The 17619-nt window shown below is 36.4% G+C and overlaps 1 protein-coding gene across 4 annotated transcripts in view; it reads right to left on the reverse strand.

The window, feature by feature from the left end:
• RYR2 (ryanodine receptor 2) overlaps positions 1-17619 on the reverse strand; it is a 406736-nt gene that overhangs the window by 33090 nt on the left and 356027 nt on the right. For 2 of the 4 annotated variants that reach the window (XM_042470205.1, XM_042470222.1), the window contains exons 81-89: positions 14207-14306; positions 13543-13622; positions 12193-12269; positions 11490-11563; positions 10163-10180; positions 2673-2753; positions 1923-2011; positions 452-509; positions 153-223 (exon numbers count right to left, since the gene is read on the reverse strand). In XM_042470205.1, the coding sequence (XP_042326139.1) occupies positions 153-223; positions 452-509; positions 1923-2011; positions 2673-2753; positions 10163-10180; positions 11490-11563; positions 12193-12269; positions 13543-13622; positions 14207-14306 (648 nt within the window). Of the gene's footprint in view, positions 1-152; positions 224-380; positions 510-1922; positions 2012-2672; positions 2754-10162; positions 10181-11489; positions 11564-12192; positions 12270-13542; positions 13623-14206; positions 14307-17619 lie in introns of all 4 variants that reach the window. The other 2 variants (XM_042470214.1, XM_042470232.1) reach the window with 2 other exon arrangements.

Consider the following 17619-nt stretch of genomic DNA (forward strand, 5'->3'; position numbering starts at 1 on the left):
TATATGTGCTGGCTTGTTTACATCAACAAACATTAACCTGCTTGAGAGGTTAATGATGTAACATGGCCAAATGACTCCATGCAACATATCCATTCTAATGCGCAAATAAAACTTGAGACATTATATTTTGCTAAACAATTTCTTAAATTTACCTGAATATATTCTGTAAGAGTATTGAAGACTTGTTTTGCAACTTGAATTGCTTTAGAGAAATTACGTTGTCCTTGTTATATGTGCTGGCTTGTTTACATCAACAAACATTAACCTGCTTGAGAGGTTAATGATGTAACATGGCCAAATGACTCCATGCAACATATCCATTCTAATGCGCAAATAAAACTTGAGACATTATATTTTGCTAAACAATTTCTTAAATTTACCTGAATATATTCTGTAAGAGTATTGAAGACTTGTTTTGCAACTTGAATTGCTTTAGAGAAATTACGTTGTCCTTGTTCATCAATAACATCCTTTCCAGAATAATACCAATAAAAGTCACTAATTGATTCCTAGACATGGAGGAAGAAATAAACAATAAAACAGATGACTTCACAACTCTTTGTAAATTTCCACTTGATAAATCAGTAAAGAAAAACAAGTGTCATACTATCCTCAGAACAATGAAACAGACTAATAGCATTCAAAATTAAAATTTCCCCGAATTCCGATCAGCAATGGAAGTTTCCAAATGCATTCACAGTAGACTGAAACCATTATTATTTATTATTATTAACCTTTATTTATGAAGCGCTGTAAATTTACACAGCGCTGTACATGCAATCTTTTTAGTTAGACAGATCCCTGCCCTCGGGCTTACAATCTAAAAAGACATGACACAGAAGGAGAAGGGAGTGGTGGAGGGAAAGGGTAAGAGGTCCAGCAGTTCCTCTCTACCTCCAAGGCCTGGACCAAGGCAGATGGACTGGAGGGAGGGCTTGGCTTCATAATGGATGGTTAATCATTTTCCAGGGAAAATACATACTCTCAAGTAGGATAATGCATATACAGTACATAGCAATACAGGAAATGGTTTGATAAACAGGCACCAAAAGAACATCAAATAGTAAGCGACAATTATGCAATGCCTGGGAAGTCTTCTCTGAACAGGATGGTTTTTGAAGCTGGTTAAAGAAGTGATGGCTCTTGCTTGTGGGAACCATGAGGACAAACCTTTCACCAGACTTAACTACTGCCATATTCTTTGCCTGGCTTGTGCAGTACAGGTGTGGAAATTTGAGGATACACAAATGAGGGGAAAGGGTGGTGCATATCTCTAATTCTGGGGATGTGAGAGGATCACTGTTAGGCTTTTCTTGAGGGTGGAAAAATGGCAAAGGATGCCAACCATTTTCTACTGTACTCTACTGTGTTCTACAATGTACTAACTAATTCAAGGCTGGGGAAAATAGGGCTCGTGGGCTTCACCCAGCCCCACCACTGTTTTGTGACACACACACACACACCCCCGGGCCCCAGTATGGGTCCTGAACTGCCTTAAGGGATATAGGGGCATTTTCCCCATGTTTCTCACCCAGTGGGTGCTTTGGGGTCAATAGACACCTTTTTTCTTATAACATTGTCACCCAGACATTGACATGCTGGTCACTAGCTGTTAAAAAGGGGGGCTCACCTGAACTTAAAATGGCCTGGGGTGCAACAAAACATTGCAAAATTGCCTACTAGGAAGCATTAAGCAGGCATTGGGCATTCCCTAAAATTAGGGGGGGTGGGAATTTATACATGGAGGCAGAAGAGGGAGACCCTCAAAAGATCCTGGGGATCCAAAGCACCTTCCCAGCTTCTGAATGTTGTCCATTCCTGAGCTAATTGCTTTACAATGATTTATTTTAGGGTTTTTTAAAATTAGGTAAGCAGTGATGTCATGTCAACCATTGTTTTCATAGTTCAAATGTGATTTTTACCTGAACTCTCAATAAATAATCCACAGTAGATATGATAATATTGACAGTTGTATTGTTACCAGTCTGAGTCCTCAAATAATTCTGAAAATCTTGGGAGAAAAACAGAATGAGATTGAATTAATATTACACCCAAAATGTAAGTGTTATGCACTATTTGGTTCTTTTAAGCACATATCCTGTTGGCCATCTGTATTTCCCATTTTCAAACAATTTTGCTTCATAATTAAGTATATATGATATAAATATATTTTGTTATTCTTGTTGTTCTCAGCTTTTTTACTATAAAGGGAAGGAACTGGGAGGTATTCATAGGGAAGACTCATCCAATATTTTTTTTGTGTGTCCACAGAGTTCTAAAAAGGGAGTTGATACTTTCACAAGTAGTATTATGCATTAAGAATTACTACTTGGAGAAAGTTCATTACCCAAATTTAAAAAAAAAACCACCAGCATTTCATTGCTTTAGAATTAGGGCATTAAAGCACCATATCACATACTGTTTGCCCTTTTATATAGTCTATACCTCTAGAAATGTCATTTGATTCATCCCCCCCCCACACACACACAGCTTATCAGTGTAAACAAGTCAGCATTTCTAATTAGCATAAATGTTTGGTCTTCATTCTCTATCTACTTGTTTGGCATGCAATTTGGAAAAAAATATTTTAAAAATCATAAGCCTTTCACAATACACTTTTATAGCTAGTTATTGCAACTCTGGATTACTTAACCGGCATTCTACCAACAGACCTGAGTTGTGCCCTTCGCAGAGTAATTGAAGGAAGCGGAAGAGGTCACAAGTAAATTCATCATCCTGCATCACCTTTTCTCCTGTGGAAAAGTCAGCGGCTAGTAAACATCAGGAAAGATCTCTACAGGCTTGTATATACCACTACTTTTTGCTTTTAAAAAAGATTGCATAGATGCAAGAGACTCTGCAGCATCTTTTCAGAATTAAATATAAGATACATTATTTTGCAGACAGTTACATTTATTCATAATTTTAAAAAATGTAAGATTTCAAAGTGCATTTCCCTCCCAACATGTGGCAGCATAGGCTTGGCAATATTTTATGAAGTTTCTTCCATTTGAAATTTGTATTAGTGAATGTATAATAGTTAGAATTTAACTTTCTTGGTGTTTCAGGGTGATTAAAAAGAGCTTCTGGAATATTGATGACATCTAGAAACAAAAATGGAGTTTGGGTTAGTTTCCTTGCTATATTTAATTTACATCAAAACATTTCTATGACATGTTTTGATTTGGTTTACTATAACTAATACAACTACAGAAAGGTAGTTCTGAGAACAACCACAACATAAATCAAAATACATCAGAGGTTAAAAGCAAAGAGGGGGAAAGACTAAAAGTCCTCTGACTATAAGACACTAGCAGAGGGTCCAGGTGATCCAAAATGCAAGAAAGGCTCCCTCCTTTATAGACACTCACATTAACTAGAAGAAAACTTTGATTCTGAAATTATACTGTTATTTCTTTGTGTAACCAGACTTCAAGCTACATACAGCTTTAAGGTAAGCACCTACCATTTGAACTTTGCTCAGAAGCAGATCTGAAGCAAATGAAACTTTTATATTCTGGCAAGATCTTAAGCAGGCTTAAATACCATGAAGAATCCCATTTGATCGTGGAATCTAGACAGGGTCAGCCCTGGTTAGTAAAACACAGCTGCTAATTAGGACAAAAGATTGGCAACATACCTCATGTATGTGTGTCTGTGTGTGCGCCTTCAGGTCACCTGTCAACTTGTTCTGACTCCATGAATTTAATTAAGCAAGGAATACTCAAAGGTTCCATTGCCTTTCCCTAAAGTCAGTCTCATCCCATGGTTAACGTGTGAAGGAGACATCTCCAAGACTCCACTGTCCTCCGCTGCTCTCCTCAGTTCCTGCAAATTCACACCTGGGCCATACCTCTACCATTCATTTAACCTGTGACCTTTCTCTCTTTCTACTTCCCCCCACCTCTCCTAGCATTATTCCAATGATTCATGCTTTTTCATGATGTGGCCAAAGAACATCAGCCTTAGTCATCTTGGCTACCAGAGAGACATCTGGTTGGATCTTTTCTAGGACCCATTTGTTTGACTTCTTCGATGTCCATGGTATCCTCAACAATTCCCCAAATTCCGACTAGTTCTCACATACATACATCATAATAGGGAATACAATGGCTTGTATGATTCTAATTTTCATGCTTGGCTGTATATCTTTATATATTTTAGGTTATTTTCCATCTCTTTCAGAGCTGCCCTTCCCATTATTAGTCTTATGATTTCTTGACTACAGTCCCTCCTCCGATGAATATTTGATCATAAGTTTTTTTCTTTTACTATTTCTATTTCTTCATTATCTAGGCTGAATTTGTATAAATTCTCTGTAGTTATTTTTTTTGTTTTCTTTATGTTCAACAATAAACCTGCCTTTGCACTTTCTCCCTTCATCGTCCATAGTAGCTGCTCTAGATCTGTGTTGTTTTCTGCTAATAGTACTGTGTCTTCTGCATACTTTGTTGATATTCTTTCCTCCTATTTTCACTCCTTCTTCTGTGTTCAAGCCTGCTTCTCATATAATATGTTCTGCATACAAGTTGAACAGCTTGGGAAAGGATACAGGTGCTGTAGGCTCTGTTTTAGAGAAAGGAAATGACCCTTCTATGTATTCCTTGCTTAAGAAAACCATATGAAATTCATGGAGCCAGCACAAGTTGACAGGTGATTTGAAGGGACATACACACACAAGGCATGTTGTCAATCTTTTGTCTCTGTTTCGCAGCTATGTTTTGAATTAGTAGACATTTCTAGGTATTCATCAAAAGCTCCTTCAGTTTACTCAAGGTTATCAGAACATGGATGACATTAGTATCCATCTCGGTATTCAACCCAAGAATATATTATGTCACTAATGCCACCTGAGCCTAGAAATGACTGTACTCCATTAATAAACACCATTAGACTGCCCAGCTGATCCTTTAGAAAGAGTGCGGGTCTTTACAGAGCAGGCTGAAGATTATCAGCCTGAAAAATTAACAACCCACCCACCAACAGTACTTCCATTGTTTGGTGGATTAAATTTCCTCACCTAAATGTTTTTACACTCATCAGGCGTATGTTTTTTTTTTTAATTATTTGGGGGTTTTTTTTATAGAGAGAGTTGTCCAGTCTGTCTAGTTTTTCAAGGGAAGAGAAAAGTGTGCCCCTCTAGCTTGCCACTCCCCTTATTTTTAAACAGTGCAGCCAAAGATGAGGGCTGATAGGAGTTGTACTTTTACAACAGCTGGATTACTACATATACTAGCCACTGATGATAAAAGAACAGGTTGGATTAAAATATACAACAACAACAACAAAAAAAGCAATCTAACCCAGAAGCCTTTAAAGCTAATTTTTGTAGACTTTGCATTCTGTGTTTGGAAGAATAGTTACACATCCAGACAATTCAAGGATTTAACAGTTCTTTTATAAATTAAATTAAGCTAGAATACTGCCAGTACCAATGCTGCATTTAAATGGAATTGTTATATGTATCAATGGTTTCATGGAGAATCTGAGACTGAGATGCAATTAAACCAAAGTAATGTCTAACAGAAAGAAAAAATGGTAAATGTTATACTTCCTTGAAAGTGCTTAAATGACAGTTGATTAATAATCTCTCCATGTTCTTGATTTAACATTCCTTTTATTAATAATTAGAAATATTTAGACTTAAATATATACAAAGCAACACATTCCATATATTATATAATAAAAAGGTTATATTTGTGATTAAATTGCATTGTAAATGTAACAAACCAGCAGGCTAAGTTCATTTTTCAAATTCCAGTATTTAAAATTTTACTGGCCCTTATCATATCCTTACAGATGACAACACTCCTGTCATAAATATCACTTACCCCATGCCAACTAACCTATCTATGAAATAGTACCTGATAGATTAAGTTACACATTCCTATCTCCCAGAAGAAAGCTGAATGCTTTGGTTACTGACTATCATGTAATTGAGGTTATCCGCACTGGTCCAATAAAGTAGCTTCAAACATACTTAAATCCAAGCTGTCTAAACAATGTACAAGGTGAAATCAACACAAAGCCACACTCTGGGGCTAAAAACTGGAGTAAAAAATAAAAGCTTCAATACTCTGACTTAATGCAAAAAATGTGCATCACCACACTTGGATATAAACAGCATAATGCCAGTACGGGACTGCAGGAAAGCAAAAATGTGAAAGAATGACAAACAGGGCAGAATGCCAATAATGCAGTGGATGTAATTATAACATACACAAACAAGACAGTCCAATGAGGGGGGGGGAGCATGGATAGAAGGGGGCTGAAGGGGGCATGTATGGTGGACCTCCATGATTGTGCTTTGCAATGTGTCACTGGGCACACTGAACTATCTGTGTGGTGTATCGTACATGCGACTGTCACACAGGGGTCCAATGGGATGGCAGCTGGTTGGGAGAAGGGAGATAATTGATAGTCACAGGAGGTGCGTTCATATGATGGCATGCATGCATGGTGGGGAGGTGAAAAAATAACTGAGCAGTGCAACTTGACACCACACGATACAGACTGCCCTTTGGTATTTGGCCCACTTTGGGAGTGGGCCATGAGGACAGCAGGGTTTCCATGTGCTTTCAGAAAACCCAGGATTGACCCACTTTTTCCTGTCAGTCTTCTCAGCCTCATTGTTATGTCCAGTATCCATAATGGATTTCCACTGGCAAATCAACAAATTCCAGTACAGTAAGGTCTGGAGACATTCCTCACAGAGTCCTGTGTCTGGAAAGCTAGGAAGTCCTCCAGAGATTGTTTTCATGGGTCAATAAAGAATGTACAGGTGAAAGGAAATTAAGTATTTAAAGTTATTAATTTAAAGTTATTTAAAATTTGAAATTAATTTAAAGTTATTAACTCAGTCATTATATGCTGAACTATAAACACAATATATATTGTGGTTATATTTTAACAGTGACTGTGACCTTATTTTACTGTGCCATAAATAGCATTTAAATCAGACTTCTTGACAAAACATATTGTAATCACAGATCTTCCTCTGAGTAATATCTTATCTGAATCATTCTGCTAAATCTTCTGAATCATTCTCACTTAGCATCTTATGCAAGTGAGTGCAGTTACACAATAGGACTGTTGTCCATATTTTATTATCAATTTGCACATAACAAACCACAGTTCATGAGATAAGCCACCAAAGTTCCCAGTTTGTATATAACAGGGACTGTACAGATAGCCTGTTTAAGACCACTTGGAGCTGGCTTGGCGTGGCGTTTAGATGTGCCACATCCCCAGCCAGTTTATGTCCTGTTTGGGGGCATGGTGTGGCATATAAACGTCACTTTCGCCAGAGCCGGCTTTTCAAAGGGAAAAGCTGGCTCTATGGGGGAAGGGACGGCTTTCTTCAGCTGCAAAAAGGAGTGGATCTTATCTGCTCCTTTCAGGGGTGGATTCTGGCTGGATTGTGGCCAGGCATCTGTTTGCCCTGGCCTCAATCCAGCCCAAAAGGGGTAGCTCTAAGCCACCCCTTTTGAGCTGTCTGTATCCCTCTACAATAAGCCAAACCATGGTGTATGCTTTACTTAGCTCCCACTCCCACTTGCAGGAGATGCTAAGAAGGAACAATCTTTCCTTATTATGATGTGTGGACCCAGCCAATAGTGAAAGTCAGCTTTTCACATTGTTTTACCTATGCTGAAATGCTGACTGGAAAGCAAAGTAGATGAACTGAGTGGAATTTACTTCTAAGTAAATAAATCAATGATCAAATTAATGAGCTAAACATATTCCTATCACAGATGAAAATTTCCATTTACCCACCATGTAACAGTGCCTTTGAGATAAAAACCAAGCAAAACTAAGAACTTACATCGAGACAAAACCAAACGTCAGGAAGATAATTTTTTAAAAAAATATTTACCTCTAATATGTTTCATTATCATTTAACAAGGGAGCTTGCAAGCATCCTCCTTCTGTCATTAAACCGCCATTAAATTATGTTAATCGTGCAATCGAGGGAAGATTATCACACCTCCGCGTGCTTATCCCATTTTTGTCCCATCTGGGCACATCATTTGTTATTAACAGGAGTTTCTGTTAATACCAAATGATGGGTCCATTACTGTTTACAGACAAGACAAGAATGGGATAAGCATATGAGGGTGTGATAATCTTTCCTCCGATCATGTGATTAACATGATTTAATGACAATTCAATGATGGGAGAAAGATGCTTGCCTCCTGTGTGATAAAGATCTATGGCAAAAGGAGAGAGAAAATGCACTTTCAAGCTTATAATGACTATGGGAACATTTGTATAGATTGCAAGAATAAAATGAAAATTAAAACAAGGTAATGTAAACTGATGTATATGTCTTTGGTTTTGAACCCTTTTTCCCAATAATAACCACAGCAAGTAAAACATAACAAAGGGAATGCAACATTGATTACATCACAAAGACAAATTATGTACAGATCTGGTAAAAAACCAACAATATTTTACCAGTGGGGGGTCCAGTATTAAGAAAATAAACCATGAAATTGATCATGGGGACAAAGGATCGGGTCAAAAATTGTGGGGGGAGGGGAAGTATAAAGGAAACAACTGGCAATAAAACTTCCAGCCATATTGATCCAGTCTACTATTTTTTGTCCAGTGGTGAGATAGTTCTCCCTCACACCACCAGTTACAAGATCCAGATTTCTGAAAATCTTGTATTATCTAAAACAAAAGCCCATAATCTTAAATAATCAATAAATACACTTTTCAGTAAATGAAAAGGATATTTCTATACCTTACTGCTTTATTTAACAAATTCATATATCCCACAGCTTAGTCATCTGTAAAACAATAAATTCCTGGAAATAAATCCTGGAAATTCTAGATCTTCAGAACTTTACTAACCACTTCAATACTGTGTAGTTTGTAGTAGTATTAGCCTGGCAATAGTACCAGTACCACTGTAATCTGTTGATTATAATCCATGTTAAAATTCTGGCTGTGTAAGAGAAATGGTTTTCACTCCATTTTGATCCACAATTATTAGAACTATTAGAAGGAGGAGTTAACAACACACAAAGTGGGCATTTCTCTTCAGTTCAGCCAAAGTGCTGGTCCATATGTATTCCTTACTCTCCCACCAATAAATTCCATGTGCCTTATGACAAAATATTTGAAAGTCCTCTATTAAATCTTTACTATGCATGTAGTTCAACTGAATAATTATGTAATTATCCTGCTAGCTTCTTTGCAATTCTCTTAATAAAAGCAAGGATATTTCAAAGTTTTTATTTAGCTTTAGCTGCATCATTCTTAAATGTTGCCTTTGGTGTTTTTTGACCTTTGCTGGTGAATCATTCACATATGAAGGTGCATAGATAAAAAAAAGCAAATAATCATGGAAGAGTGACTAGGGACATATCCCCTGGTAGTGATGTCTCTCTGTCATACCTGGTTTAAATAAAACAATGCTTACATTTTAATATTTCTTTTGAATAATATCTTTTGAATCTATTCCTGTCTATTATAGTCAGTTTCTAATAAAATACATGATCTTTAAGATTGTGACTCAGTGTAGCACATTAGCATCAGCAACATTATCAGTGTTTGTCAATGTAATTATGACTTTGGTTATCATGCATTAATTTTGTTTACTTTTACAATATAAAGGTGATTTCCACCTCTAAACATCCCCTCTACTCCATCCTCAAACCCAAATCTGGATCCTCCACTGATTTCCTATGATAGCACAAACCAATGCAGCCATAAAGCCACATTAAATACACAACAGAAATGCTACAGGAAGACTACAGCACATGGTGGGTTTTAATATCATATGCACACATTTTATTTACATCCAACCATCACAAATACTTGGCCCACTAAGAAAATAAACATCACCAAATGAAGCCAAAAAAGAAAAAGAAAAACCAAAAAAGCTTGCTGCTCTTACATCTAGTGTGCCAGTTACTGTGCAAATCCTGAGAAAGGGAGGAAAAACAAAGATGTGGGGAAAGTTGGCATACAAATGGAACCTTTGGAGAATACAACCATAATAATAATAATACTGCTAATAAAAAAGAAAAGAAAAAGAGCCCACTTTGAAATTCTGAAAAAACAAACAAACCACATGGTGTTCAGGAGCTGTACAGTGCTGACACAAAGCTAACAACAGGAAAAAGAAAGGCAATTTGTATGTAATAATTACCACGCTCATGACTGATGACTGAGGAAGGGAAACACAGGACATTTATTTCAAAGAAAAAAAATGGAGGAAAAAAAGAACAAAAGTGAGAATTTGTTTCATCAGATTTAAAATATACGTAGCATTGCTTTTGGCAATTAAATTCTCTATGATTGCCAGATTTCAAACTTAGGTAAAAATTAAAAAGATTTTAGATGAAAAAGCATAAAAATATCCTGACATCAGGTAAACCATTCATGCCACTTGTTTATACACACATGCATCTTTTATTGAAGTAACATATATAGACTTTTAAAAGAAAAAAGGAACTTCTTGAAATGAAAATCCAAGTGCTGATATGAATATTTACAGAAAATAGATATTAATATAAATTATCTCCCCAATATCCAAGCTTTTGGGGAAATAATTTTCATTGATTCAGTGAATTAAGCAAATCAATAACCTAAATATCAAAATTTACTCCTCTGAGCTGACTTTAATAGAACTACTCAAATGAGTAAAAATAAAAACTGATGCCACATTAAGAAATGCAGCATTTTTTATGAAAAAGATAATTTCACAGAAGAAACTGCAAAGGTTTTCAGTCAAGTTAATGTGTTTTTAGCTTGATGAAAACACTTGAATAATCAGATATATCAGGTGTACTGGTTGCAGGCAAACTAAACACTGATACATGCAATATAAAACATATGTATTATGAAATTCCAAACTACAACAATAAATAACCATGTTTTCCTTCTTATTTCTGAAGAATAAAAACACAAAAAGGATTAGTTGGAGCAAATTATGGAAGAAATTACCACTGGGAATACATAGAAAGAATGAGAATTTGGTAGCACAGCTAATCATAAAGAAAATAATCCAGTGCTTCTAGACCGAAATAATGACTGAACAAACAAAAGGGCAGCAAAGGAGGAAGCAAAGGAAAAGCAAGGATGAGATGATAAGAGCTAGAAGAGGTAATCTGGTGCAAAATCAAAAGTTCAGATATTTGTCTTTTAAATTGAAAGAAAAAACTTTTAAAAAAACCTTTGAAACACTTTCATCTGAAAATAATTTCTGAAGAACTTACCCTTCTGTAAGGTGTTATTTCATTTTCAGATTGATTTGTACACTTTTCTTTTAAATGTTGAAAAATATTACTTCAGACAATTGGTTGTTGTGTTGTTTTTTATCAAGGCAATTAAACTACCATCTGCCCAAGATTAATAACCTTCAGATCCTGGATGGGGTGGCATTACTTCAATGGACACATCTAGATGTGACATTCTTTAAAGGGATTAATATTCAGGTTTTTAAAAAACATTTTTTCACATTAAAATGTTACTACCTGATCCTTCTTCTGTAACCATGCCAAGGCCCTCTGCTTTGTTCTGGCGCTCAAAAGCATTTAGGTCAAGGACACTAAAATGAAAACAGCAGCACAGTTTAGATTTTACCACAAATCAATATTCTATCATGTTACAAGATTTGAATATGATAATTTTTTATCTGTTGGCAGTCAGGATGGAGGTGGGAAATGGCACATTTTAAAAACTGTTTTTGTTCTTTAAAACTTTTTGTCCTTCAGCTCTATGGTACTGAAGTGAGCCGTGGTTTGTATAGGGAGGGAGAGAAAATGGTTTCCAGGGAATGAGGAAAGGAAAAGTTACCCTTTCTGTTTTCTTGCCTCACAAACAGGAGTTTTTAACACTAACCCTGATCTTGATTTCGGGGTATGATAAGAACTCAAGAAAGACAATACACACCCATTATTTTCTTGTGTTATTCTCATTGGCCCTATGATTCTGGAAACTGAGCATATTCAGAAATTTTTGAGCGATTCTGGAGTTTGCTTCTTTAATTTTTGCCTCAAATTTACAAACCAGCAGAGTTCTACATATCTACCCAGGGTGTCTCATAAAGATGCAGAAACAATCACTTGACTGTGTTGTGTTTTGAAGCGTACAAGCACAGAAAACCCACATTCAGTACTGGAATAATGACAGTATACTAAAACATGTAGCTAAACAATATAATATTTGTTACTTTACCTACAAGACTGCATAAGACCAGCAAGGCTCTGAAAGAAGCCTACATCCTTTTTGTCTTTGAGGTAGTCAAGCATTTTCTAAAATTTAAAAGAATTTTAAAAAACTGTAAATTTATACAGTATATGAACTTGACTTACTTTCATGATTCAATTTAGACATTTAAATTAGACTCTTGTAGCCCAGAGGGCTCTAACAGCAGCTTTCAAATTGTAAAAACAATATGCAAAATGTGAGAATACAATAATAATAATAATAATAATAATAATAATAATAATAATAATAATAATTGCTTGGCACCCAAAATCAGAACTTGATAAATGTTTTGTTTTTTATTTGAATTTTGAGAGTCCCTTACCCAGCACACCCACTGGTGGTTGTAGTCTCCACCAAAAGTAACTTTTCCAAGCTCTTCCCAAAACACTTTAACCATTCTGCTCATGAAGTATTATTGTGTTTTACATTCAGGGTACGACAACTAACAAGATTGCATTTTCACCTTCCTTTTATGAGCATGAAAACTTGAAGATACTTTCAAAGCTTGAGTAGGCTCATGTAGGATCAAGGCAGTTCTCAAAGAATTCATAGAGTAACACTTAAAATATTCAAATGCTTCATAACTAATCACAGGAGTAGGCACTTTCTTTTCACTTTCTCTTTTAAAAATATCCCAGAGGGGCCAAACATATGACACAGGGGCTGAGCAGATGGACCAGGAATGCACTGGCCAAGCACATGCTATCAGGACCAAAGCCAGTGCTCAAGCCAGTGTGGGGATTGATGGGTGTTTACATACCTGCTCACCCACTACAGTGCCATGGACTGGCAACCGCTGCACAACCCTTACCTTCCTCTGCCATTTCCACTATGAGAAGATCTCCATTGCCTCTGATGTGGAAACGGGGTACCCAGCTACACCCATGTGGCCAGGCACCCCATTTTCATGTCAGAGGCTGTGACGAGGGCCTTCTCAATAGCAACAATGCCAGAGAAATGTAAGGAACATGCAGGGCCATCTGGTCTGCTGGGTGTTGCCATGAACAATGGGTCTTTTTGACTTGTGCTAAGGTCCCTTTGTAGTGGTATTGTACTGGTGAGAACATGGGCCTTTTGGTCCATGCGTACAACCACACAGTCAACTCAGTGCTTACTAGAGTGTGTTTTGGGAACATTTGAGACCAAAAATATTTTGGAGAAAATATTTAGAATACTGAGAACCAGGGGTAACATGAACATCCCAAGGGGTCTCATGTACCCAATGGGTTGCATTTGACCCACCTCTGTCATAGGACATCAACCAAAATAACACTATTTAACAAAGGTAAAAGAAATGTAAAATGTGAGCAATATTACCTGTTGAACAGTAGAATTTCCTCCATTCAATATGGCAATTCCAAGTTTTAGTGTGGCTGCAACCATTGGTCCCATCTCACCTTAAAAGCAAATATATATTTATTTATATATTTTAAAAGATATAATGAAATAATATTAAACAACTTTCCAAATGAAACATGACACTAACATTTGCACATTTCTTTGCATGTTAATATCTGCTCGGGGGAAATCTGAGTAGTGTCTTGATTGCCCTGGTGGCGAAGTTGTTAAATGCTTGTACTGGAGCTACTCACTCACAAACCACAAGGTTGTGAGTTCAATTCCTGCCAGGGGCTCCAGGTCAACTCAGCCTTGCATCCTTTCAAGGTCACTAAAATAGTACCCAGATTGTTGGGGGAAATTAGCTTACATTTTGTAAACCACTTAAGCACACTAATAAGTGGTATAGAAATGTAATAATAAATAATAATAAAATTTATTTATATCCCACCCCATCTGCACCCAAGGAATGTACTTGCTACTGCTATTGCTATTGCTGGGGGTAAATGTATACCTTTCTCTTCAGGTAATAATCCCTGTAGATACTGCACTCTGTAAAGTTGTCATTTGTGTTTTAAGGGAAACCCACAGTGATAAATGTGAAAAGAGAAAAAGAATGTTGGACATATTTAACAATCTTTACCTTTACTAGCACTAATTGTCTGAAGGACCATCTCAGCAGCTCCCCGATCATGTAATCTTGCTTGCTGGTACAGGAGTTTTTGCTTTTCCATTTCTTTTTCCTGAAGACAGATCCCAATAATTTAAGTCAAAGCCTTTTATGAATATCTGTTCTTTGTATTCCCCTCCCCCCATTATGTATGGTCTCTCTTGCAACTTAAGTTATAGAACAATACTGTGCACCTTTGGTATCCATTGAGTTTTGCTTCCAGGACCTTAATGTTATATACAACATCATAGTAAAATGATGCCTCTTATGTAAAATGGCTTTTGGAATTATTATTATTATTATTATTATTATTATTATTATTATTATTATTGAAAATTTCAAGCCATAGATGGTTGAATCCATGAATATGGAGAGCCAGTCGTACACAGAATACCATACTAACACTTGTCTCATTTCCAGAGCTCCAGATAAAACTGCCTAACTCCATATTTGGGGAAGTTTCAGTGCCAGGTTTTTTGTTTGCTCATAAAAACAAAATAGCACAGAATTTAAACTTCTTGGTTTATAGCCTTTCAGCTCTACTGTCATGGTTTCATCCTGTGGACTCCTGGAACTTTTAGTAGAGGCCTGTCAGAGAGCTCTGGTGCCTCACCAAACTTCAAATCCCAGGGTTCTGTAGGATAGAGTCATGGCCATAATGTCATATTATATTGCTGTATTTCAACAGTGTGAATACACACTCTTTGTCTCAAATGTCTCATTTAATAACAAGGATTTCACATTGCATTAAAAAAAAGTTCTACGGTGTGAGAGTAATTTCATGGCCAGCACAGAGCACTTAAATAGGAAACTGGCACTACATGGTAGACGAAACTGTTATATATTCAAAAGCTACTTAATAGGATGCAATATTTAGGGAGCTAAGTTAATTTTTAAAATAAAGACTTAAGATATAGTATGTTACTTTCCTCTTATGTCAATAAATAGGCTGGGCAATGCTGAGCGTTGCTTTTTGGGAGGCTTGTGAAGATTTTATATACTTTTAAATGTACTAATATTTTAATATGGTATCTGATTTCACTGCATTTTTAACTACTAATTTTTAATTGATGGACCTCATGAGTGGGTTCCCTTGTGACCCATTTGTGAGAAAGATGGGATTAAATAAAATATCCTGAATATATTTCATTGCAGGACAACACTAAACTTTAGCTTTGAATATGTTGTGCTATTACTACCATGGGCGGGGGGGGGGGGGGGGGGTTGAAAAGATGTCTTCTAAAAGGAGAGAAAAGTACAGCTCATTGTAGTTGCACTTTGGCTTGAACACAAAAAATGGCAAACTGTCAGAAAATTCAGAGTTTATAGTAAAAATCTAGAAGTGGCACAGAGTCCCATTGCAGTACAGAATCCATCCAAAGGTCCAAGTCACTGGGGCACAGTACTGTCAAGAAATATCACATTCAGAAACACAGTGGCCAAATTATGTATGACCTAAAAGCAGTTGCTGCAGAAGTAGCCATGTAGACAATTTTGCTGCCATAAACATTCCATTTAAACTAAAAAGACACTTGAAGAAAAAAGAGGTTTAAACAATAAAAAGCTACAAATATACAGCATTCACACAATAAATACCGAGGAAGAACGGGAGAAGGAAATGCCTTAAAAGGAGAAGGAGAAGCCTATTAATGTATTCAAACAGAAAATGTCCTATACATACTTACCTGGAAATAATCTCTACTAAATACAGTGAACTTCATTTCCAAATAAATTTGCAAGTGATTGGGCCATAAGTCTATTTTATTCTTACAGGACAACTATTGTCAAAGCCAGACAGCTTTTCTTTTTTCCTCTTTTTTATACAGAAGTAAAATGCACTGAGTATCTTCCTCTCTCACTTATTATTCAGAGTTCCCATTATTTAATATTCTTAAGTGGCACAAACAGTCTAAATAAACCATATATTGGGGGGAAGGGAGAGGCAGCACTGCTGTATTACTGCCATAATACTATGAAAAGATTGCCTTCTTGTTTAAACCTCTTCTTGTGAAGAGAGAAATAAAAAAAGAACACAGACACACAGACACAAAACATAAATACAACACAGTTTCAATGAAGCTGCAACACAGTACTTTGTCTCTCAAACAATATTTAAATACAAAAAAACATTTCTACATTTTATTTTTTAGACCCAACAATCTTTCTCTCCATTCTATTTCAAGTTTCATTTCTCTAGTTTTACCATTTTATTAGTAAATACAGTTTTAAGAAAACAGTTATAAAGACATTCTTCTCTCAGCCTAACTGTCTTGAAGTCAAAGGTAAGTGAAAGCTGAAGGAAAACTGAGAGAAATTTTTAATTTAAGAAACAGAATCTGGTTATTAGGGTTCCAGAAACAGGAACAAATCAAAAAGATATTCAAATGATTAGCTATTTGAACATAAGTAAAGAACAACTAAATAAATTCATATTCTCGTGATATGTTGTATATACTGCAAACGATGAAGCAAAGAAATATGCTTGACATTTCAGAACTAAAGAACTAATGTGCATACTATATTTATTATCCATCAGATTCACTCTGTGTTGCCTGAAGTAGTTGCGATGAAGAAAAAACTGTGCTAGAAATTTAAGATCTGTAAAAATGAAGAAATACTTAAGAACTTAATATCATATGGTTTCAATCTAAAGGATAATACTTAACACCATCATCAGTGTCAAATTCTTTAACAGCCACTTTGGATATAGCTGATTTTTAATTTGAACATCTGAAGAAAGTTGAAATGTTTTGCTAATACACTGAAATACTTGTGATTGTTAATCACACAAAGAAATACTTAAGTTAAGTGGTTAGCTGCATCCCTTGGGAATTCAGAAGGGCTGTATATTTGTTTTTAAATCGTGTGTGTGTGTAAAGAGCCATTGATGACCAATCACAAAATAATGACACCAGACACAAGACATTGAATTAAACAAGGCCCACTTTATTTAAAAACCTATTTAAACTGAACCTGGAGCTAAGCAACAAAAGGGCTTGAGTAATCTGATGCTGGTAAAGCTGAGGCCCAGGTGTCAACATGTGACCACCTCCCCACCCTTCCCTTGGATGAAACTCTGAGGACAAGCTAATATCATTGGTTGCTACCCAGATGGCCATTTAAACCAAGGGAACTTCCTCCCAGGTCTGTAGACTTTACAGAAAAGAGCAACCTTTTCCTGCCTCCCAAATCCCTCAGCCTGTGGAGGTGGTTCTATGGGCTACCCCTTCACCAAAAGAGTTCCAAGGTGTACACCAACGCTATTTAGAAGGATTCCTCAAAATCACCCTCTCTGGGACGCATCCAGAATGCAATGAGAACTTCCGGTGGCAGAGGAGGCATTTTCCTGTGCAGTAAAATGCATTCTATGCTGCCTCCCATTCCCA

Source organism: Sceloporus undulatus, chromosome 1 (assembly GCF_019175285.1).
Source record: "Sceloporus undulatus isolate JIND9_A2432 ecotype Alabama chromosome 1, SceUnd_v1.1, whole genome shotgun sequence".
Lineage (NCBI taxonomy): Eukaryota > Metazoa > Chordata > Lepidosauria > Squamata > Phrynosomatidae > Sceloporus > Sceloporus undulatus.